Source organism: Oryzias latipes, chromosome 13 (genome assembly GCF_002234675.1).
Source record: "Oryzias latipes chromosome 13, ASM223467v1".
Taxonomy (NCBI): domain Eukaryota; kingdom Metazoa; phylum Chordata; class Actinopteri; order Beloniformes; family Adrianichthyidae; genus Oryzias; species Oryzias latipes.
In genome coordinates this window covers 15,369,703-15,394,520 of record NC_019871.2, presented here as the reverse complement: position 1 = coordinate 15,394,520, position 24,818 = coordinate 15,369,703, and the positions used below count along the sequence as shown (strand labels likewise).

At 38.4% G+C, this 24,818-nt stretch overlaps 1 protein-coding gene across 1 annotated transcript in view; it reads right to left on the bottom strand.

Annotated features, from left to right (window-relative positions):
• Positions 1-24,818, bottom strand: part of rsrc1 (arginine and serine rich coiled-coil 1) — a 134,568-nt gene that overhangs the window by 60,676 nt on the left and 49,074 nt on the right. The window contains exon 5 of the mRNA XM_011482566.3: positions 9,734-9,770. Coding sequence (XP_011480868.2) covers positions 9,734-9,770 — 37 coding nt within the window. The remainder of the gene's footprint in view (positions 1-9,733; positions 9,771-24,818) is intronic.

Here is a 24,818-nt window from a genome sequence, read left to right as displayed (position 1 = left end):
GTAAAAATGTCACTTTTCGATGGCGGCAGGGGAAATATAATGACCCCCTTTAATGTAGTTATGTCAGTGCCGCATCCTAGATGGAACACACGCCGGGGTACAACACCGACAGTGACTGAGGCATACTTAATGCAACATAGGTGCAACTGCGTGTGTGTGCATGACAGCAGCAGGTGACAGCAGATCACACCCACATCGAAAGGTAGAGCTCCACATACTAAACTACCAACTGATAATATTCCACAGAAGAGGAGGATCATTCTCATAAAGATGCACAGACACATTTATCTCCCTACCCTTCTCCAGAACCAGTTTATTAAGAACATGTATTTATTTACAGCGAGAAGTGCTTGGCGGGATTCAAACCCACTTTTATGGTCTTGAGGTTATCCCAACGACCAATTCCAATGACTCTGAAATCATCCGTGTTCTGATCAGTCACTTCAAGCAGGACTGCTTCATATGTGTTATAAGCAATCAGCTTAGTTACAGTTTATTACAACGCCCACTCTGTAATTAAATTAGCATTTGTTTACATTCACCTTGAGGCGAATGCAAATCTGTGTAATTTGAAGCCGTGGATATGCACAGAAGAATTGTCCTGGGTTAGATGTGCTGCCGAACGGTATGCCAGTATAGTCCCAAAACATTTTACCTGCCTGATGAGATCCTTAAGCAACTTAATGTCAACCATAAAAGATGACTCTGGGAAAAGCAGGTTTAGCAAAAAAAAAAAAAGGTTGATTTGTACTTAGCGGAGCTGCTAGAAAAAAACGGTTTCTTGACCACATTACTGATATTATAGGCTTACTCCTATCAAATTAACAACACAAGTATGTGAAGTACTTAAAAGTCATTTAATAAATATGAAGCTATTCACATAATTCCCCAAAACTCACAGAACATAGGATGTTTTTTCTTTCAAAACCATTTTCTTTTTCTCTTTGTAATTGACACGCGTGCACCACCTCTTTTTTGTGTTGTTCGTTAGCAAACAATTAAAAGGCATTAATTGTGCTCCCTAGAGACAGATTTATGACCCCCTACTGAGGGAGAGGGAAGAGCCCGCCGCAAAGAAAGGGGGCTTTGCTCAGTCGGTGTGTGAACAAACACGGGCAAACATCAGACACCAGGAAAAATGGATTTGCTTGCATTTCTTGTGTGAAGAGAAGTAAAGACAAAAAAATAAAACTGACAGGAAACAATAAATGATTAACGGACTTCTTCTGTTTGATGAAGATATGTTACAAAGCAATTCCTAGAGTAAACAGGCTCTGCTAATTCTCTCGCAGCGCTAGTAAAATGATGACAGAAACTAATGGTTTTCAGTAGTTCTGTGTCTCCGATAAACCCTGATGTGTGCAAGAAAAACAGAGTCAATTCCTTCAAGTCATTCCTTCAGCAGGAGAATGAAAGTGAGACCAAATTACAGGATTGCTCCTCAGGTGTTAATGGAAAAAGTTACATTTAAAGTTACCTTGTTTTTTTTTCTTTTTGGAGCTATTTATCATTTGGAGTGTGTCTTATATAGTGTGTCTAATTCCTTTGTCTTGATCTTATTTTTTTGGATTCTAAATTGTGTTATTTAAGTGAAACTGCTTTTCTTTGTGTTTTAATTTTTCTTCAATATATTGAAATAATTCATTTTCATTTATACAAATGCAATGCAAAATAATTAAATTGATAAAATATTAACATTTTCTAAGTCACAAAGGTTAATTTAGAGTTTTCCATGTTGCTACTTGTGTTAGAGGTCAACTATTCGAGGGATACTACTGAATTACTCCAATTGTTTATTTAGAGATAACTAAATTGTAAAAAAATATATATATGCGACCAATTAACATTTTCTCAGCTGCTATTAATTCTAAGAAAACTAGGGAAATAAGGAGAAGGAGTTTCTTATTATTTATAGCAATGTTGGTACAAAACTGTGGATTTTACGCTGTTTTTTTTCCTGGCATCCTAAATAAATGTAGCCTCAGCAATTCTGAAATAAAAATTTAAAATTCAACCATTTAGAACATGTAAAACTCCTTTAATTTTAATTCCTTTTTTTTTTTTTACTTCTCTAAATACTGAGAGAGTAGTCATTTAGACCGCTACTTTATGTAAAATTTTAAAAAGAAAATTAATAAACTGAAGCATCTGCAACCCCTTTACCCATTTTTAGGGATTTTAACAGAAAAACCTTTTTTTGCTGCTTTGCCTTTTAAAGTAAAATACTTTAGAAATCTAGAAAACTGGAAGGCAAAGGTTGCTACCACAACCTGAAAATAAAAAACAATTCCATTAGAGATGTACTTTAAATAGATCAGACTCACCAGTAGCGGGTGCCCACAGCAGCTTAAATTAGGGTAACGCTTGCTGTAGACATGTCAGGAAGTTGTGCTGAGCATGCTCATGGTGAACCCCTTCGCCTACCTTATCACAGTGATGAAAGACATGCTGGGACATGCTTTGCAAAGATAAGTGGCCGCTGTCTGTCCCATTAGTCAAAAATAAACATGTCTCATTAGAAAAATAAACACCTCTCACTCTGCTTGGTAAAGACAATACAAGTCTGCACATAACGAGCATGCAGGAAGTTTCATCTACTTGAAGTCACGTTTTGCGTGATGGAAGCTTGGTCAACCAACTGATGGTCAAAGCGTGCACAATCGAGCAAAATGGACCGTCGTCAGAATGTAGACAGGTAGCGACAACACTATCAAAATAACTCATCTTCTTCTTTGGGAATGGAAGATGAGAAAGAAAAAAAAGAAAGAAACAATGAAAAACATGTCAACAGTTATATTTAATGCACTCCAGTACTGATGTTTGCAAACTGGTTAAGATAATTATCACCATTGCAAAAGCTCCAAAGACTCCTAAAAAAGCTTAACAATGTAAAAGACTGCTGACCTAAAAGAAAGACGAAGAAGAAGAAGAATGCCAAGATGAGAAGATAAGAGAAATCTAAATTGAAAAAGAACGATTAAAAAAAATGCAAATATTCCTATTACTGACTGTTCACAGGATGGAGTTAAACAAAACAAAATATCAGTCATGCTCAAAGGTTTTCATTCTAAAACTTTAATTTTTATAACTTAGATGTGCGGTAGTGATAAGAAATACAGCTAAAAGCTGAAAAAAGTGCAAAAGCATAACTTTTTGCTTTAGAAAAACACTAACTTTAAAAAATATAAATAGTTCCCTATAAATTACTTGATTTTCCATGTTCAAATCAGCAATAGAAAAAAACAATTTGTCCAATCTCTTCTAATTGTTTAACTTTTAATAACTGAGTGAGCTCATTTTCAACAGTAAACCGTAAATACTACAATTTTTCAAATGTTGTTATTTTTACTTTTTCTTTTAAATTTTTGATTTATATTGCAACAGTTTTATATATTTTCGGCCATTCTGTCATGTTAGTAATCATACAATACCTCTTTTTAGGATATTTTACTGAGTCTTTGTGTTTATATGATGCATCTTTTTATGCTCTTATTGCGGATTTAGGCCAACGGACAACCCCAAATCTGTATTTTTTTGCATTAGCTCCTGTATTTATTTATTTTTAGACACCCTTTACATAACAGACAATTAAAGCTGAAGGATTTACCAGGAAACTAGTTGAATACAGAAGAACAAAGATGAAGTTTCAGCATTGGAGGGTCTGTGAGATTCCTCTACTCGGATCCCTATTTCCAACTGAAAAAGACGGGAATGTGAAGATCAACACACAGTAAAATGTAGGTCTGAGTGAACTCGCACAGCATTTCAAATGCCTTCAAAGAAACCACTACGAAGAAGGTAAAAAAGTTATTTGTGACATCATCTGTCCATCTACCATTAACATTAATCCTAATAGTGCCACTGTAACCATCATTTTCTGTCAATAAGCAGCTTCAATATACACGCAAATAAACAGCAGCCGCCCGAACTAACTCTCTTTATCGTGCAGCCGATATGCTCAATATTCATCTCATTATATTTTTAAAGTCTTCATCTGTTTCCATTTTCTTTCATTTGTTGAATTCCACTCAGGCTTCCTCTGCATCTCCTCTTTTTGCTCGGTGCCTCTCCCTCACCCAACTAAACAACACTGAGATATATCCCATACCCAAAAGAGGACGGGAGGAAAACAGAGCCCCTAGAAAATGCAATATTTCTGTTTTTAATATCGAGGTCTATAAGATCAGGGCAGAGATGGGTTCCATGGCAATATGTTTATTTAGATATTTTTTAAGAAGGAGAAGAAGAAAAAAAGTCTGCCTATCAGCGTATGTATTTTTGGGGCCTGAGCCACTGTATCCCCAGCTCATCTTATATGAAAAATAATGTTTTGTATGGCTATGCTTTTATATATAATAGCAATATGCGATCAGGGCTCTTTTACAATGTGCCATACTTCAGGCTAAGGCTAACAGCATTTTATGACCCGCCAGCAGTTCATCTTCATGTCTCAGGCAGGCAGGAGCACTGCATAATAATGTCGTTTCCTGCCCCCAAATGCTATTTCACAGGCCGGGGCTCATTTCTCAAACTTCACCACTTTTACAATTTCCTAAACTTTTATTCCCGTCATTATTACCAACAAGATTTCATTACGTATTTAGAATGTAAACAAGTCTGAGTAATGACACTCCCCCGTCTCCCTGGAATCATTCCGGCTGATGGCTCTGCTACTATCTCAGGCGTGTGCCCGTTTTGTGCAAACACAACAGTGGTAGCGCACGCTGACACACGCACATGCATATGAACTCAGAAAGCTGCATGCACTTCTGCTTTGCTGTGCGCACTCATAAAGTGCCCCGGACCAGATGCACCTCAAAGGCAGTCATTTAGTGTGCCACGTGTACGTGTGTGCATGCATGTATGTGTTGCTGATAAAGGGGGAGGTGGAGGGGGCAAAAGGGGTGGGAGAGAAAGAGAGAGTTTTATACTCAACCCACATAAATCATGTAGAAGAAAAATGAGCAAATGTGCAGGCTAACTCATCTTCTCCCCATCCGGAGAAAATGAAATTCACTGGAATACCTATCAAAACTGCAATCATCCAGAGATAATATCTTCTTTGGTCTATCTGCACTTTCCGATTTAATTTCCTCCATGCCCTTGACATCCAGCGATACCATTAAGATGAAGCACATACAGTAAGGGAGTAGTTCTCACATTTTGATATATGAGATCTCCACGATTAATGTAATATCATTATTTGAAAATTAATGCAATATTTCTTTTGTTTGGGTAGCTTGATTTTTGGGAAACATTCAAGGATCCGGCCACATGGACACGGACATCGAGAGAAGGGGGGCATAAAAATTAGATGAGTGAGATGTGTGAGACAAGAGGGTTAAAATAGGGGGTATTTTGTATATTGTAACACCCCCCCCCCAAACCTCCCATATACACAGACATCTTGTTGCGTGCTGAAATGACATTCAATTATATCTGGGCCTTCCCAAAGTCAGAGGTCACCCAAATTACTCCATCATTTAGCAGCGCTGTCAAGATGAGAGAGACTGAGCCCCCCCTCCCAACACATACAGACCCCACCCCCACCTCCCAACACATCCCTTTTTCTTGCTTTTACGTCTTTCAAACAGCCGCCACATCAAATATCATGAAATCATTAGTGTAATAAGCATGCAAATCTGTTTGTAGACTACCAAACTTCCCCAACCCCCCAACCATGACTACTTCCTTTATATATGTATCGAGTTTTCCATTTAATACGTTTTATTTTTTTTACGTTTTATCTGATAAAATTCGGAGGCAAAGACAAAAATAATAAATTAAAAAAAGCTGAAAAATGTGTTTGATAAGACAGCAAAACACAAAGAATCTGACACCAGGTACATATGTGTCTGAACACTCCCACATGAAGTTTTCAAGAAGGCACATAATGACCATATTAAGTGACGCCCAGTTGCCCTGTTGATGTGTGTATGTGCCGCAACAGCTACAGCTGTTAGTCTCTGTCTGTCAGTAGGCCAAGCCGGCTATTCGCCTGAGTAAACTCTTCAACTCACCATGGGACACTCAGACATCAGCCATCCCTGAAGTAACATGTGTGAAGAGCAGTCTGGTGACATATTGGAAATAGCAGACTGATGTTACGAAGCTAAAATAAATAAACGATTTGCTCAGCTCATGTCCAAGTAGTGCTTTCTGGTCAATTTTCTATACTTCTTAAGCCATTATTACAGGATGCATATTCAAACACTTCTTATACACAAACACTGTCTTTTTAGGTAAAAGTCACGATTCAATATCTAATTTAGAGCTCATGTTCTTTCCACGATGAAATCATATCTGCAATTTGACCTCTCCGGCAGTCACAAACTTAACTTAACCTCATTTTAAGACTGTCTTGTAACTGGCCCCCATGTCCTGTCTTCTCCCTAGAGGCTAATGGCAAAACTTTTCTGTCCCAGTTCCTTTGTTGTTCCTTTGTTTCATTTTCGTTTACTTTGGACCATGCGTGCCTGATAGAAATATGAGTATAGACGCTGATTGACCCAACAGTTGGGATTGAGCTGATTCCTCATGTATTGATCGAGCTGTATCGCTTTTCTTTTGCTCTAGAAAGCTGGTCACCTCTCCCAACACTAGACATACCACTGGTACTATTTGGTTTATGTTTTTAAGTATGTATGTATGTATGTCTGTATGGTGTGTGTGTGTGTGTGTGTGTGTGTGTGTGTGTGTGTGTGTGTGTGTGTGTGTGTGTGTGTGTGTGTGTGTGTGTGTGTGTGTGTGTAAAAATAGAGAAAAAAGCAGAGCAGTGGGAGTAATTAACTTCAGTCTTTCCCTCTACATTGCCACTGAACATCTTCCGTATACGTGCCGAGAGTGGGAAACAAAACACAAAGAACAACAAATGTCAGACTAAAAAGATCTTAACTGCTTTCCAAGTTACTTTGCTAGCCATTCAAGCAAATGATGTAACAGCAAAGGGTTACACATCTTCATCAAGACAAATAAATAAAAAACAAGCACCAGAATATATGTGAACAAAAAATAAATTCTCTCCCATAACAAGAACTTTTTTTTTAAATAATGGAATGAAAATGAAAATCACTCTTTGACGCTGACCAGGTTCAAGGCAATTGGCTGACAGGATAATGTGGTTTTTAGCCAGTGACACCATGGCAAAGCGTCAACGTGCTTGATGCACCAATCTTAACGGCAGTAGATCAACAGAGAGTCATAAACGCCTGTTTAGAAATCTACAGAGTGAGGTACTGAGAGAGAAACGGCATTTCCAACATCCTGCAACTCCGACTCAGAGGGAGATGAGCTCCATTATTTACAGCTCTCTGTCCCGAATCCTAATCAGAGACTTGCACTCCCTAGGCAGCTGCATACTGTGTTGCAATCTCACTATAAACACAGCCATAAATTTAAACACTCAGTATTCAAAGATTCAAATTCCCTGAAAGATGTGTACAAAAACTGTGCAGGCAAATACACATTTGTTTGTGTATGTGTCTCTAAGTAAGTAATACTTAAATTCAGAGTCCTTTCATTTCAGAACTGAGGACAAAACTAAGTCTGATAATTACCCTAAATTAGCAAATGGCAGAAATGTTTAATTTTTTTTTCTTCTTGAAACAGGAACTTTTATTAACGCTATGTAAATGTTAAATACCTTGTTGAACTGTGAAAAGGGAAGCAGGTTGTTTCTTTTGATTTATACATCTGCATGGAACAAGAAGTTCTTCCTAAAATCATCAGATTATGTTGGACTTTTGTAAACACTGTCTCTTTATTAGGACTACAACAAAACGATTGATTGGATTAGTCACAATTTGCACCATTTTTTATTTAGGATCACACATTAACCAGAATAGGAAGGTAAACTTGCTTCCTTGAAAGTCTGGTTAATTGGTTAGTTTTCAAAGGTCCTCTTTAGGGACAAGTGCAATGTTTTTTAAATTCATTATTACTATAAATCTAAAATAAAAAAATGTCAGTGAATAATGTGGTATGTTTTCACTGGTGTTTGTTTACACATTTGTTAGCGAAATTGCATAAAAACCCCAGAAATTGTGCTGAACCCACTCATTTTTTGCTGCCTCCATTGAACATGGTATATCCCCAACCAAATGCATTGTTCTTCCAAGCTTTTTAAGTTGCCCTTAAGAAAACAAGTACGTTGAAGACATGTCTTTACTCGTGGTTTTGCTTATACATACAGCATATAAAATAAAGCACTTGTAGATATCTGTCTAAAGTGTGTAATGATCCAGAGTCACTTTGGTCTCATTTAAAATAGCTTTCCTGAAAAGCCATAAGAGGTGGACTCATCTCAGCATGACATACAGGCTCTCACAATGTTTACCTGCCCATAAACATATTGATTAATGCTGTTTATGCACTAACCGACTCTTGAATAATTCAAACAATATTTCTAGGAGTGCATCAATCAAACCCATAGCCCTACCTTCAGACAGCTCAAAATGCAAAGTATGCCATCACTGTTTTCATATTAGAAATAGTTATATATTTAATTTCTCTTTTTTGCCACATCATTAGATTGCTCCAAGGAAGTTGGGTCTGAAAAGCATAATAGTTCCATTACAAACAGAAAAAATTTAACTGACAAAGTAATTTGCCATTGTCATTTCTATATACCGGTATATTTTTTATATTTCTTTAGCCAACTATAAAATGGGAAAACATATTTTCTCTGTGGGGCTGAGTGAAGGGCTAAAACAATAATACTGGGATCCAATGAAGTAACTCTTAAATATGTCTCCCCAATGAAGACTTGTTTATCTGCTTCATAAAAGCAAAATGGACTCATCAGAGAAGCCTCTCGAGTCTGTCTAACTCAAATGAAATATATACATCGTTTGACTCAAAGGATCCATTCTGCAAATGTACTTCCATGTGTTTAAATCACATTTTCACTTCATGAGATCTGCAAAAGCTAAGCGCTCTGGTGAACAGTCTGAATTTTGGGATCAGTCATTATATCCAGGGTCATTTGCGTTACGTGTATCAGGATGGGGGTCATTTTGGTAGGGTGGTGGTAGCTGCAGTTTAGTATGCATGGAGGCAAGGGATGGAGGGCTTATGACATCCATAGAGATCCAGGACCCTCACTGACCCCTGTCTATAATTTATCCCATGGAATATGGCGCACATCAAACGATGTTTTTTTTTCCCAACCAAAAAGAGGTGAGGAAACCTTTTTACTTTGTTGCATGGCATCTTGACCCCATATTAAAGAAAGGAGCACGAGAAACCAAAGAAACGCTGATCATTAAATTTTCAGAGCCGTCCCAGGAGAGCTTTTCCTGCAGGTCCTGGCTTCAGGGATAGGACAAGAATTTGGTAAAGTCCATGCTGAGAGAGTGATAGAGGAAAAGACACACTGGGGGTCCAAGTCTGAGTTTAAAACAAATTCCTTTTCTTTCATATAAGAATATCGAAACAGATTTAAACACACATATATGCGCAAAGACGAGAAACACACCAACACTCCGACATATCAGTTCAAACGAGGGTATGTGTGTGCTACGGGCAGAGTTGAGGATAACTGAATGGTTAGGTAAAAGCTCAACTAAAGCTCAAGGTGGGGGCACACTATCCTTAATCTGTCCCATTTTTCCCGACTGTTTCTCTTTGGCTGAAAGCTGCAGGTCTTCACACCCAAATGCACAGCTTTCATTTGGAATGCAGATAAGAGGGAGTGTGTGTGTGTGTGTGTGTGTGCGTGTGTAGCAGAATTTACCAGATGTTCTAATCCAACCATGAGGCTGCCGGTGTCCCTGAAAGACAAAAACATTTGCTCACTGTAAATTACCAAATTAAAGAAGACCAAGAAATAAAAGCCTTTTAAACACATACACAGACCACACTCAGTTTGTTTTGTATTTTTTGCTTCATTTCTTAAATAATGTTCACAATAAAACTAAAAACCAGAAATAATTCAATTTAAATTACCACAAAAGGACCGTGGTAATTTTATTTTATTTGTTTACATTATAGTGTTGGACATTGGGCTAAATGTAATATTGCTATCATGTGTTTCAGTAAAACGTGGTATCCATAACCTAAAACAAAGTTCACACAACAAAAAGAATATAAAAGGGGGGATCTTTAACTCATATTAAGGTTTTTCTTGCCTATATTTAAAAAAGAAAAAACACACATATTGAGATCAGCTGGTATAATCTCAGTGATTGCTATAACCAAAATATTAACTGTAATTAGTCCAAGAGATCTTGTGGATATCAAAGAGTTTGGGTTTATCAAAACAAAAAAATGATTTTTTTTTTTCCAACTAATAACCTGTTAGACAGAAACACAGTTTGCATTTCCATGCTTTTACATCAAAACCAGACAGAGGTTAACTAAGGCTGTCGCCACACTGCTGGCAGTCACAATAATAATTTCCAACTACAAAGAAAGAACTGGGAGCTTATTATCTATGAATTAATAAAAAATGCATGTTATGATTATCAGGGTGACAACAGCAGAGCGGCGAGCCGAGGAAGTGGAGGAGGAGTGGGCAGCAGTCTGTTAAAAAACAGAGGAAAAAAAAGGAGCAAATTGGCAGTAAATAATAGATGCAATTTTGGCACATCTCAAATTTGCAGCAGTGAAAAATCAAAAGATCAAGGGAAACACAAACAGCCTGGGTCTCCGATCCCAGCACCCCCTCGACCAACTCTGGCCTCCATTACTGACAACTCCACCCGGGCAGTGGCGTTTTACAGTGTGATGTGTGTGCGTGTGCACGCGGGTGTGCATACTAAGAGGGAAGAAGGTTTATCGACAGGCTTCAGTTGCTAATGCAGCTGGCAGAATTACAGTGTAAATCTACACCATCTCTAAAATTACATACTGTTTAATCTGTCGTGCTTTCCAACTCCCTCTTTCTCTATTCTTGTACGCATCCGTTCACCTATCCATCCATCAGGCCGTGTCCCATATGCAGTCTTCCCACAAACTTCTCTTATGTACTCGTTCCATCAAGCAATGGTATGAAGAAAAAAAGTAATACCTGACCACAATAGTTATATGAAAAAAATATGTTGAAACGAGAGTAAAAAAGGACAAAGAAAGCTTGCTGGTTTGTTTATTCTGTGCTCTGTCACTGAGCTGCATGCAGACAAGGCAACCACTTAAGGCAAACTTCATCTAGCTGTAATTACATTACATTCTGACAAACACCCCGCCACATTCATTACACATGATGGGCGCCCGGCAACCAGACAGCAAGACATTTGTTACCGTGGTGACAGTGTGTGTAATCCACTAATGAAGCGCAATTAGTGAGAAACAATCTAACACAAGGGAGATGCAGTGCTCAATCCCTCCTCCACTCATTTCCTTCCCCTTCTCTCCTCTTCGTTTTATACCCGCATCGTTTTTCCTCTCCTTCATTCTTCTGACTGAACCTTTATTAAGCTCTTCACATGTATTTAATCTCCTGCTCTTTCATCTGTTGTACTGACTTCATCAAGGGCAAGCTGTCCGGCACTGTCCACACCAGGCCCGAAGGGATCGCTCCGTCCATTAGACAAGCACAGCTCACACACACACTTGCACACAACCACACACATCACTTTACATCCTCATCTTTTTTTTTCCCCTCATAACATCATATAATCTGCTCAGGTCTTCAGGGAGTAAGTTTTCCTTATCTCCCTTGTCTGTCTTCCCTCCCTCTGTACACTGTGCCTTCAACACAGAAGCAGCATCGATTTCTGAATTACGCCACAATTTTAAATAATTAATATACTTGCCATGGTTGATGTTTTGCATTAGGCCAATATTAGGTTATCAATCAAAATCCACTTGGTTTAATGTAATAATATTGAAAATGTGTCAGTGTCTGTTCATCCAATTTGTAGTGGATGCAGGCCAGATAGTAATGGCGGTGTAACACAAGGCCTCAGAGACACTATGGCCTGCTTACAACAACCATTATAGCGCAGGCACACAGCAGGAGGATGAAGCAGAGCAATGGAAAGAGAGAAATGAAGAGCAGACAAGACATGGATGACACAGCACTCTGATTTATGTCAAACTGGGACAGGTTTGGCATGTTGACGAACCATTACAGTCAAAAGATATATATTTTTATTGGACCACTATCATGAAACTGAAGACAAAAATATGTTAGTTTTGAGTAAATTTAGCACATTTTTGGTCTTTGTTTCACATTCGTGCCAAAGTCTTTGATAATATTTCCATCTTAGGCTAGAAGACTGGTTCTTCTTCAGTTTGACCTCAATTGCCGTAGACAAAATTACCCAAGTGATTTCTTTAAAAAGTTTTTTTAATCTAAGCTGGTTGTTAAAAGCTTTAGTTTTTACTTACATTAAAACATTCTGTTTTTGAACTTTACAGAAATTATAAAGAGATCAACCAACAAATGATCCACTGAAGGCCACTAACGTCACTAATGTCATCACAGCATCAGTCTGTGCATTCCGCGTTTCACAAAAGACAGCATAAACTGCGATAAATGGTTATCTTAAATGTTTGCACACATGCTTAAACAATCTTATGGAAGCTAGAAGTATTTAACTAATCAAAAAGAGCCCTCTACACATCTGACCAATCAGCGAGACCCCTTAACGTTAATGACCAATTGAATGGAGCCATTTTATGTTTGATGCCTACCTCCAATGCAGACAAGGGTAATATGGAGTATATAACTAAAGTCGTTATCTTTACTTAAACAACTCTGTTGCAGTAAAATGGAAATGATGTATTAGTTGTTGTTTTGCTATTTGTTCATTTATCGCACATCAAATTGTCATCTCAATATTGCTCACGATTATCGCACATCGCAGTTGTTCCTCATATAATGCAGCCCTAATCCACACAGATGGGCTTCTCCAAATAATGCGTAAAAAACTAAGTTTAAGGTGCATCTAGGCCAAGTAAAGGACATTGTCTCTCCAGTGTGTCTGGGGTTTTCCATTGGAGCCTCTTATTTGGTTAGATGGGCCAGCATTTTTGCAAATGACTAACCCCCTTGACTGGCCCTTTGTAGTTTTGGAAGCAACGGAGCAACACAAAGTTCACATTACTGCAGACGTTATGCCAATCTCTCAATCAAACCAATACGCATTTAGTAAACAGTTACGGAACTATGACAAAGAGGAACCCTGGTGTGGTCAAATAACCATTGGAAATGAGCCTGAGTTATTGTTGGCTTTGTGAACCAAGCTCCTCTGCTTATACAGGACCCAATGACCCACCCAACAGCATCTATGCATCCTATACTCCTAAATGACCCTCAAAAAGAAATGGCTGGGAACATGTTCTGATGTATTTTTGAGTTCAACAAGTGTGCAGCCGATCCTTAAATGATATTCACAAAGCTGTAGCATACAACTCACATTCATTACTAGGCACTGGATTTTGTTACTTGAAAAGAATCTATCTGATCAGAACCGGATTACAAAAACTATGCGAAACTATAAAATGAATGAACTCGGTAGGGGTGGGATTATATAAGGTCGCTTCTCCCCACTCCTTTTCAAGCAATAAATCAAGCTCTACTTGACTATAGTTAATGATCACAGTTTTTAATTAAGCATTTGTGATTTTAATGTCTTTTTTGTTTTATTTTCTGTTTTTTTAATCTATGCATTTTATAATTTCTGTATTGACTTTGATAAATCTGCGTAAATTACTTATTTCTTTGACTACAATGCTTGAAATAAATAAATAAAAAAAAATCAAATCAAATCAAAGTGTCAATCATCTATGAAACTTAAAAACTTAAACCATAAATATTTTTTGTTAAACACTTTATATGTCTTACATATAGAATGTTTATTAAAATGTTCACGTTCCAACCATCTGTACAAATTCTTGTTGTCCAAAGCAAAAAAGGGCCATTTACATAATAGATTGACAGAGCTAAGAATATACAAAGTTTAGCAGAGAAGTCCAAGTGGGAAATGACTGAAATGAGCTTCAAAGCCTGAACGTCTAATAGAGCAAACTACAGATGTTGAGTTTTCAAACATTCTCAAAGGGCACGATTAATCATAATTGGTTTGCATGTCAAGGACCTTAAGGCAGAGAATTTGCTTGATTAACTTTAGGATTTGATCTCATGTTTCATGCCTACCCCTCTCTTCCCTTTGAAAGAGCTCTGAGCCAGGAAGACAGAGAGCCTGACAAAGACTGGTGAGTGAGCAAGGCAGGCCAGAGACAGAGAGTAATGTACTGTTGTTCCAGGAAACAGTAATTAGTTATCCGTGGTCAATTACGTAAAACTGAACAAACAAGTGTGAGTGTTAAAGTAAGCCCTGGCAAGATCAATACCAACCAATTTAACAAGGTTGCTGGATCCATCAAACTGACTACACACACAGTTTCATCCCAGTTTCTTTTTCCTTTCTGAACCTTCCTTATCTTCTCCAACATTTTTCAGCCAATCCTGGCTATTCGCCTCACAGAGCCACATTGCAATGCCGCTCACCAAAGTTTGTTCTGTGTCTTGTTCTCTAATGAAGATTTTTAAGTTGTTGCTTCAGTCTCCCTCATCCCTTTTAGTGCATCCCTCCTCACCTGTCATTTTGCACTCTACCAATCACGAGCTTGTCTGTCCGTCCCCCCTCTGTTCACAACCCCTTACCCTCGCAAATGCCCCCTCCCCATTCTTGCTAGCAGACAATTAATTATAGAAACCAGCACCAGATGAGTTGTCAAGTTTCTAATAATCACATTAAGTCTTCGCCCTCTCATTTTTGTTACTCACTTTAGCTGAACCACCTCAACCCACAGCCCCTGACACAGTGGAGATGAATAACTTTAGTCAGTCAATAGAGGCGACAGAGGGACTTAAAATGCAGAGGTAGTCATTTGATTTCCAGCTAACAGAGCTGCCCATTAGACCGGCTCTCATCAGCCATGCATTACCTCTCAGACCTGCTGTCCTGAAAGTGAAAGCTTTAACCCTTTCCCTGTCCACTACTCGCCAATTTTACCGTGCAATAGCAGGCTTTAGTGGCTTTCTGTCCTCTGGATATGGTCTCATACAAGTAACTGCAATAAACAAACCATCCTGTTGCAGCAAGGCAATTTACTGGGCTGTAAAAGTAGTTATTCATAAATCAAAAGTACATTACAACTTCATATGTGTAGTACTATCCGAAAATGTTTTTTTGCAAACCGTTTCAGGTATAAGTACTTATAACAAAAGACGGGGAAAAAATGTTACCGTCCGCATTTCCAACTCACATTTGCCCTTAACGAAATCTTTCAGAGTTGAAAGAAGCCAGAAAACGGCAGCAAAGGACGGACATGACACTGCAACGATGTGAAAAAGACATCATTTATCGGTTTGTGTGCAAGCCTGTGTTAGTGTGTGTGCTCATTTGCCCCAATTGCATGCCTTGTCAACTGTGTCATTGAGTATTCATATTTTCTTTGAATGTAATAGAATGGCAGCTATATTATTAAAAAGTCAACTTGCTTTGGACATACACGCACACACCACTCTAATACAGTACACAAAGCACTAATGCACAACCCACATCAGTGACATCTGCCTGTTTAACTGTTAGAAGGCGAAAGCTTGATTTCTGAGAAAAGACACACACACACACACACACACACACCCACACACACACACACATAATAATACAGGGAGCGCAGCTTTCCCCCCAGGCCTGATTGCCATCTCCATAGCCCGTTTTAATACGGCTGCCAATTGAAATTGAAATTGTATTCTTGTATGTGCTATCAGAGCCACCTCTCAGCGTTTTATACAGCTAAGGAGGTTGAGGGGAGACACAAACACATGCACACTCAGACTGACAGGAAGGGATAATACAGGGGTAAGTCAGGGGCTGTCACTCTTGCATGCAAAACACATAAGAGGGGAACAAAACGCAGACTTATCATTCCATGCCCCATTCTATGTAATTCCACACACAAGCGTGCATGCGCACACACACACACACACACACACACACACACACACACAAGGATGCCTACATTTAGGAAAGCCCCTCTTTTTGATAGAGGGGGCGCAACTTTGGCTTAATCCCAAAAAGGTAGAAGGGAAAGGCAGTCCATTAAAAAAGGGACCAACAAATTGTGAATGTCATGTTTCTCCTGGAAAGGGTGACATGCGGCCAACAACACAAAAAAAAGTTGGGGGGAGCAGAAATAAAAGTGAAAGAAGCATTTATGCTTGGTCCTTCTGCTCACTAAAAATGGACTCACACACACACCTGTTCATATGAGGCCCGTATCTGGCTGCTGAACATCAGTGACACCCTAACAAAATTCCCTGAAGTTGTTCTTTAAATTCAACTGTTACTGGAAATAATAATTTTTATCAAATCCCCTCGAGAAGCGCTGACTGAAATATTTAAATATGCCACCAAATCTAACATGATATGACAGAAAGCTATGGTAATTATGGAAAAATAAGCTAAACTTTAAGGTGGGCAAATTGCTTCAAAACTTGGTTTGTGCCTAAAACTTAAAACAAAAAAACGTCTTCATCAAGATTATCGTAATATTTATTCAGACATTCAGATAGGAGTAAAAGTCAAATTCAAGTTGTTTCACAATTTGGCCCTATCCATATATAATGCAGTTGGTTTCTTCCTCTTTGATATTTAAACTTTTTCTAAAGAACTGTTTAAAAAGCTAAACAAAGACACACACGCATTTGTTTTCTTTTTTTTTTTCCCAGTTCATGTTTTTCATCATTTCCTGTGCAAAACTGCCTTTCACTGTAAAGCTCAAACAGATGGATGAAATTATCAGTAAGTTTAAACACTGATTGTATTAACATAAAGCATGAGTTAACATGTTAATTAATTGTGGAACAATTTTTTTTTTAACAAAGTCAAAAAGTCACCCCGTTGAGTCCCATAATATTCATTTAAGAAAACCTAGCATAAGCACAGACACTCACAGCTGTGTTCTAATTATACACACCAGCTCACTGCTGATGTTAACAGGATGCAAGGGCCAAGTTTTAAAGAAATCTGACTTAATTTCAGTGTGAAACACGGAGTGAGAGCAGGACAAAGGCAGAGAGAGAAAAGCTAAAGGGAGACACGGGGAGCAATCAATTTCCCAACGGCTCCCTTCAATAGCCAGCGATCTTTTTCATACTCCCCAATTGTGAGCTCTCCTAATCAGAGAAATACCTCTCCATAATTGAAACTGAGACAATGACACTCCCCTACATTTCTGTCGGCTTCAGAACTATGCAGATTGCAGTAGTGGCACACAAAGAATGAAGCCCCGCGCTATAAGGCAGAAGGGACGCTTGTGTTAAAATCACATGTGGAAATCTTTTGGCTCTGTTCGCGGCCCCAGAAAAACTGATGGGGAACAATGGCAGCCCGGCACAGCATCTGTCATGGCACAATATAAAAAGATGATCTTGGCACCAAATGGACACGCACACAAAAAAAGAAAGCGAATGCAGGAGAGAGGAAGGCGGCTGAATGGAGGGGAGGGGAAGAGGAGGGCCAGGCGATTGGGTAATTCATTTGCAAATCAGGCCCTGGTGCTCAGGTCTATTTCAAGCTGCCAGTGGGTGCCAGGAGTTAACAAGGTAATCAGTTTCAATCCTGCCCTTCAATTGTACATCACACTCTCATCCAGAGAATACGCGGCCTTTCTATGCGAGCAGAGGAGGGAAATATCAATCTGGCTCTTTGCTGGCATGACTCACAACACACACACACCTAAATATATTTCCTTAAGATCTTGACTATACACAGGTATAAAGAGTTTAAATGACTTATTAGGATTACAGTTTTGACATTTGAAATTTTAGGCAAGAGGTGAACATTTTTATTTGTTTTAGCTTATTAAAACGTTGCCATTTCTGATTAATCGTTTATTGTTAAACACTTGAAAGCCGCTGATATTGTGCTTTAGCTTTTAAACTGAGTCTTATAATAAAATCCATTATGTTTAAAACCATTAGTCTCTCTGCAAACATTTCAAAATTAAAAAGGCTGGCTAAATATTCTACTTAGATTTTCTTCCCTTCCTCTCATCATCAGCACATTGCAAAATGAGATGGAAGCAGCAGGTACAACAGTGCTGTGAATCTAAAAGTGGTCCATGCAAAGTGGTAGAAAGAAAGCAGAGCCAAACCTGTTCTAATCCTCTCTTCCTCTCTGCATCCGTCTCTTTAGCCTGTGTCAGCTGTAACCGGCTGGCCTGAGAGGCAGTTAGCCCCCGTTAGTCCCTCATCTGCATAATCAATATGACAACCTTATTTTTCTGATGCAAACAGGATTTTACTGTTGAGCTTTATTTGTTGATGTGTGTGTGAGTGTGTGTTGAGTGCCCAGTCTGCTCGTGGCCAGCCTCAGTCATGGCCCTCTTTAACCTTAATTAGATTAGATGCGATTATCCCGGCTCTACCTTACAAGTGTACAGGCGGGATAAACTGGCCACAAAGGCCAGCCTGTCAAACGCACCAGGCTGTGGGCTGCAGGTTATCAAGGTCCAGGGAGACACACTGCGCACATTGTTATTCATATCAATGACACACAGTTTGCTTCTGTGCCTTTCTCACTTCTTTCCTTCCCGCGGTATCAAACTGGCATAATCACTGACCAGCGCAAGTCAGTTTTTTTTTCTCCTCTCTTTTTTGTGTCCATCCATCAGAAAACAAAACAAAAAGGCCCCAAGCACTGTGCAGCCTGGCCTTGAGGGAGAAACATTAGGAGTGTGCACTTCTGTGTATGTGACCTGCCTTTTTGGCTGATCTCTTAAGAAAAAGACAAAAAGAAAAAAAAAAGGTTGCAGCAAATGTAAAAAGAAAATCCCGCTTTTTCTTTCTTTGGAAAAATGACAAACATTGCAAGTTTGATATGCATAACATACAGCTCACCTATAAGTAACAGTTCTACTATGAACACAGACATCAAATGTAATAATTGTATCTTTTTTGTTTTGTTGTTTCCAAAACCCAACAACTGAATGTTAAAACCAAAAGTTACTCAAACATAAATGTTCTAAAAAAACAAGTGTTTTACTGGCAAAGGCAAACCTATTTTAAATGACACCATGTGGAGCATTCGTACACTGCTAATTATTTATATTAGAAATTCTAACATCTTGTTTGATCACATATAAGCATTTTTCAAACCCAAACTCAGTATAAAGCAATTTTGCCTCTGAGCCAAAAATGCCTATGCCATAACAGTGCCTCTACAAGCATAAATAATATCTGTTTGAAAAGTTAACAAGATACATTTCTGCTGTTTTATTTTCTTAAAAAGTCCACTATTTCTCCCAAAAACAAATTTTCTGTGATTTTTTTTTTCTTCAATAAGAGTTGGGGTCGTTCAATATGCTTCAGTATGTAGTAGAAAAGTTCATTTTTTCTCTCTGTTGATTAGATACTGTTGCCATCACAATATTTCCAGCCATTTGTGCAAAGATCCAGTGTATTAGGAACTGGAAATTAAATAAAACAGAGATGCAGGACTACATTATAAATGATGAGATAAAAAAAAAACAGATGATGAATCCACAAAAAATGCAGATGAAGAAAGAAATGTACTGATTTTGTTTAAAAAGAAACCCTTCTGCATAAACTTAGTGAAAGCTTTGAGAAAACAACGCATTACTACTGGATCCCTATATTTTGGATTTTTATAATTTTATTTTACATAACATAAATGGTCAACAGAGACTCTGAAACCTAATTTGCTGGTTACCTAACACTAAGTGAACTACTGGTTTGAACTTAGTGTGTGATATGAAAAGTGAGACGAAACATAAAATACCAAACTGTAAATCTATTCACTTACATTTATAAGCATTTTTATCATCTGCTTTTCTTTATATAGGACTTCTGCTCATAAAAATAACACCATTCTCTTAAACATGATATCAACAAACTTCTGTGCTCAAACACTTCTATGAAACTTTTAAAAAGTAAAAAAAAAAAGAGAAAAACTTAAATGTTTTCTTTTGCCCGTGTAGAGGTATAGCTTTAGAAAGTAAAACATGAAAGTAGAAAACAGGTTTCTGGCAAATAAAACTTTTTTTGAACAAATGTCTAAATCTGTCACGTAATCCAAGTATGTGACGCCTTACATTTATCTTGCTTGTTTCTTGGATATAAAGTTACTTCTCTAGAGAAATGGAGGGATTTTTCTAAAGTCTGTTGAAATATTTTGCAATGGAAAAATCTTTTCAATAATAACATTCTAACAGCAATTCAAACAAGCTTAATATCCAGTGACTTCAGCATTAATGATTTATTCGTGTACTGACTTGCTGTTTACAATTATTAATGAAGAAAATAGTCTGCATTTTTAGCAAGTATTTGAATATTTTAAGATTGTTCTGCTGACCTTTTTTTAAGCAAACATTCTAAATGCGTTGAGTAAAATGATGATTATCTTTTTCTATAAAGACCAACCATGAAGACAGCTACTACAGTATACTGTCGGAAGGTACCTTTATAGCAAATAAATTACAAAACATGAAAATGGCCAAAGAAATTGTGCAACATACTGAAATTGTTACTTTAGAGAACTACAATTATACCAAAGGACAAAGCAGAAAGGAGGCAAATATTATAACTGTAGTTGAGCCACTATGTGTGCCAACTATTCCAGTGACACAAATTAGCAGTCCCTCTGGTCAAACAGTAATTTGAGAAACCACTAAATGCATCATAACTCTCTTGGCTTTGCCTCATTCCGAGGATAGAGAAAACTCAACGAACGTTTGTCGATTTCAAAGCTCCACTGAGGATGATTGTTATTTGCACTTCCCAGGCAATGTTTACTTCTACAAGTGAGTCATGGCTCCTCACTCCAGTTTACCCAGTTTGAGAGAGGTATTCTTGTAATGATTGCCACGGGACGGGGGGGAATTTGGAGAGCTTTATTTCTATTTCTGAGCAGCATGGGTCAAATTCATGACAAAAGGGTTTATTTGTTTTTTGGTGAACAGAAAACTCTTGTTTCTGTTCAGTGCAAAATTTAGTTCTGTTTTTTAAATAAAATCAAAAAATGTCTGTCTGTGATTCTGAGTCTGTGGATTCTCAGTCCAAGTTGTTCCTATACAAACTTTAGTCAACACTTTCCTGTGCATCTGGAGCAGATTAAGACAAATGGGGGTCTGGGAAACTAACCATTGTTTCTCTTAGGGATTTTCATTAAAATCTCCTCTTTAAAATTCTTTTCTTTACCTTCTGCTTTCTCAAAACCAAAGTTGTTTGGATTTTTTTTAAGATAGAGAGAAGAAAACATCCAACGCTCAAAGCACATTTCATCAGCAATCACATTCGTTTCACTCTTTTTAAACCTGAGTATGCCTGTCATGTTTGCTGCTCATAACCTGGTGCACAAAATCCTGTCTGCAACCTCCTCTGATCCATAAATTAGAGCAGCCAGCCACTTCAGCAGCCACCGCAATCGCCTTCAACAGTGTCTGCAAAGACAGGACTGTAAAAAAGAGGAGAGGAGAAAGGGGAGAAAAAGAGCAGAGGAGAAATAAAAGAGAGGAACGGGGTAATTGGATTGGGGGATCTTTTATTTGGCCGGGTCTGGTCTCTGTCATCACGCTCCAGGGCTGGCGTCTCTCAGTGCCTCCAGCAGGTCTCAAACACATCACCACACAGACACTCACGCCGCCAAATAGACACGCACTGCTCCAAATGAGCAACTGCACTGACTCGCTGGCCACTTCAGGGGAGAGATTCTCCTGTTCACGGCTACAGCCTGCAGGGTGTTTTGACTCTCTTGTGTGTGAGTGTTTGCATATTCTCCTAACAACTCTAAATGGTTAAACAGATTACAGAGCGCAGTAAGTGGATTGTCACAGCTTTCTGTCACTCACTCAGAGTGTATCCCCTGTGATTCTAAGTGACCAGCTTTTCCTCACACTTCAAAAATAACAAACGAGGTTCTTTTATGATATCCAGCTACTTAACGCTTTTCTTATTAGCTAGAAATGTAACCAGAGAAAGCGTAAGATTGCACACCCAATACATTCATTTTGCTTCTAGTAGTTTAGTTGCTAAAAAGGCGCTATTGCGGGCTCTTATAGTAATCTCCTTTTAGACCAACAATAGGGATGGTCAAGACAGTTGTTTGTTAATCTCTGCAAATTGTAGCAAAACGTTTTAGTTTCAAAAAGGGATCGTTAAGTCCTCAATTCATTCAGGACTCCACAACAAATGCTTTCAAATCTGACTGTTAGGATATCATTTTTAGTCAACTTTTAAAGGCTAAAATCAAGATGAAATACATCATGTGACAGCAACACCATCCCATTGAACTGATTCAATAACTTTAAATTCATTTCCTGTTGTTTTGGTTCTCAAAAAAAATTTTAAAAGAAAAAAATTCTGTAACGGATTTGAATTAAGACGTTTACATAGAACATGAACTTTGAAGCTAGCTTGCCTATATCTGCAAAATATATATTTTTTAACATGCATCTCTTGAAGAGCGGAATTTAATTTATTTCTCAAATTCCTGTCAGAGTTCATTTCTGAGAGACGGAAAAACAAAATAACAGAATGACTGCATACAGCCACAGGCTGACAAACACTGCAGCTGCACCCCTGTCAAGGCATGCATGTGTTTCACTTGTCTACTGAGAGTTGAGCGCAAGTGTGAGTGTGTGCAATGTCCACTGTTTGTGCGCAGGCATCACTCTAGTTACTACCATCCGAATTCTCATCTGCACTAAAACACAAACACACACATCCTTCTCTGGTTCAGTCTCACCCACGTCTCTTCTTGCTCCTGGCCACAAGGCTCCCCTCTTGATGCGCACACAAATAAAAAACACACTTACAGCTCATTGATTTAAGTCAATATGAGCGTATCCTAACCTTCCAAGGACGGTGTTTGAAGTCTCTCTTACCTCCCCAGACCCACTCCCAGAGCCAGACACAGCCTTAAGTCCTGCTGCAGCACACACAACACAGCAGCCAGTGGTCCCATCCACACCACCCATACACATACTCCCAAAAGGCAAAGATGCCGCCGCCGGCAGGGGCTACACAGAAGATGCATCAACTCACATAAAAACACACTTGCTTTCTCTGTGTATTATCAAAACTAATGAGCTGATAGATGTTCAACAGGGACAAAGATGCAGACAATCATTTCCTCTGAGTGAGGCAAAGCAAGAGAAAATGAAAAGACCCAAGTGCAAATGTGTGTGTGTTTGTGTGCCGGGCTTTGTTTTATTTTTTTTCTGCCTCACAGCATCTGAGCTTGCAGAGGTTAAAACGAAGCAATGGAGCAAAGCTAACCACGCTGAGGCCTGCAGGTCCTCCTGCATCGAGGCTGGCCTCTCTTTAGCTTATCAGTGTAGACAGACGATAATGAGAAGAGTTTCCCACAGTTTGTAAGGAACAAAACGGCAATGAAGAGGTTTCTAAACATGTCAGGAAAAGAAATTATGAACCAAAATATTATACAAATTTCATAAACTGCTAATCCACTCTACCAAGGAAACTATTTGTCCATATTGAAAAGTGCTGGTTTAGCATACCTCCAAACCAGCACTTTATACTTGTGAACCCCTGTTATAATTGCAGTCTAATTGCAGTACACTTATTCCGTTACTTATTGGATTAAAATGGAATTAAACAGTCCAAGTAGAAGGAAAAGCACAGGCAATCTTTAAGAAAGCAGTTTCCCTCTCATAAGTTTAGCTTTTCTAACACAACTCTTAATAAAAAGTCCTTAGAACTATTAAAGACCTACTCCTATCATCTTTTCAGCTATTTTAAAAACATTCCCAGCGTTTTTTAATTATAAATATGCGGGGGTTTTTAGCCAAAATCAACAAAAAACAACCCTGTGTTGATTGCTAGGTCATAGTTTCTGCAGTGCAACAGTAGTTCATTACAAATTTTGCTCTAAGTTGTGGGCGGAACCCCCGCCTTTCTCCTCCATCGTGTTGAGAGCTCAAAGCAGGATGCTAGTGACCCGCCCAGCGCATTTTCTACATCACAGATAAGACCTATTGAAAACAGCATGTTTGTGATGGCTCCTGATTCAAACGATTTAGATGGAGAAATACTCAGACGTGTAATTTTGAAGTTATTCTTTCTACGTCTCCATCGTCAAAAAAATGCCACAAGAACATGTTGAAAACACGGAAACACTACTTGTATCAGAATGCGTCTTTAAAACTACTGAAGAAATATTCTTTATCCAGCATTACTTCTGTTTTATATATGCAATTATAACAGAACATTAGAACTATCAAAAAGTTGCTAATATTTCTAGCATTACTGTGGTTGAGAAGCAATATTTTGTATAGAAATTCATATTTTGTTGAAAATATTGTTGGGGGAAAACCTATATTCCTTTTCTTTATTTTTAAAAGACTTGTTTTTTTCAATATACATATAAAATTAAACTGTTATTGTAGGCAAAAACCATCTACTGACCTTTCTCACAAGTCAGACACAATCCCTATACGCAACCACAGAATCACACAATCACCCACTTACCCTTTGCCACCAGTCAAAGGCAACAAGATCTCTTAACAACAGCTCGTCTTTTTCAATAAATTTTGCATGAAAACATGCCGCTGGAGCACCAACTTGCCTGCTGTCACACTAGAGGAGTCTTAAATGTTTAATGACAACAACACCAAACACATGTGCGCACACTCAGAGTCAGTGTCAGGGTGCCGCTCTGAGGGGCCCCGCTTTCATCCTGACAGACACTATAAAGCTCCTGAGCCTTTTTTCCAACCCGCCCTGCCATCAGCATCACACCGCTGCACTCACCTCCCATCACTCAGCAAAGAATTCTAGATGCAAATGAGGTTGGAGTGTTATAGTATGTATGCGAGAGTGT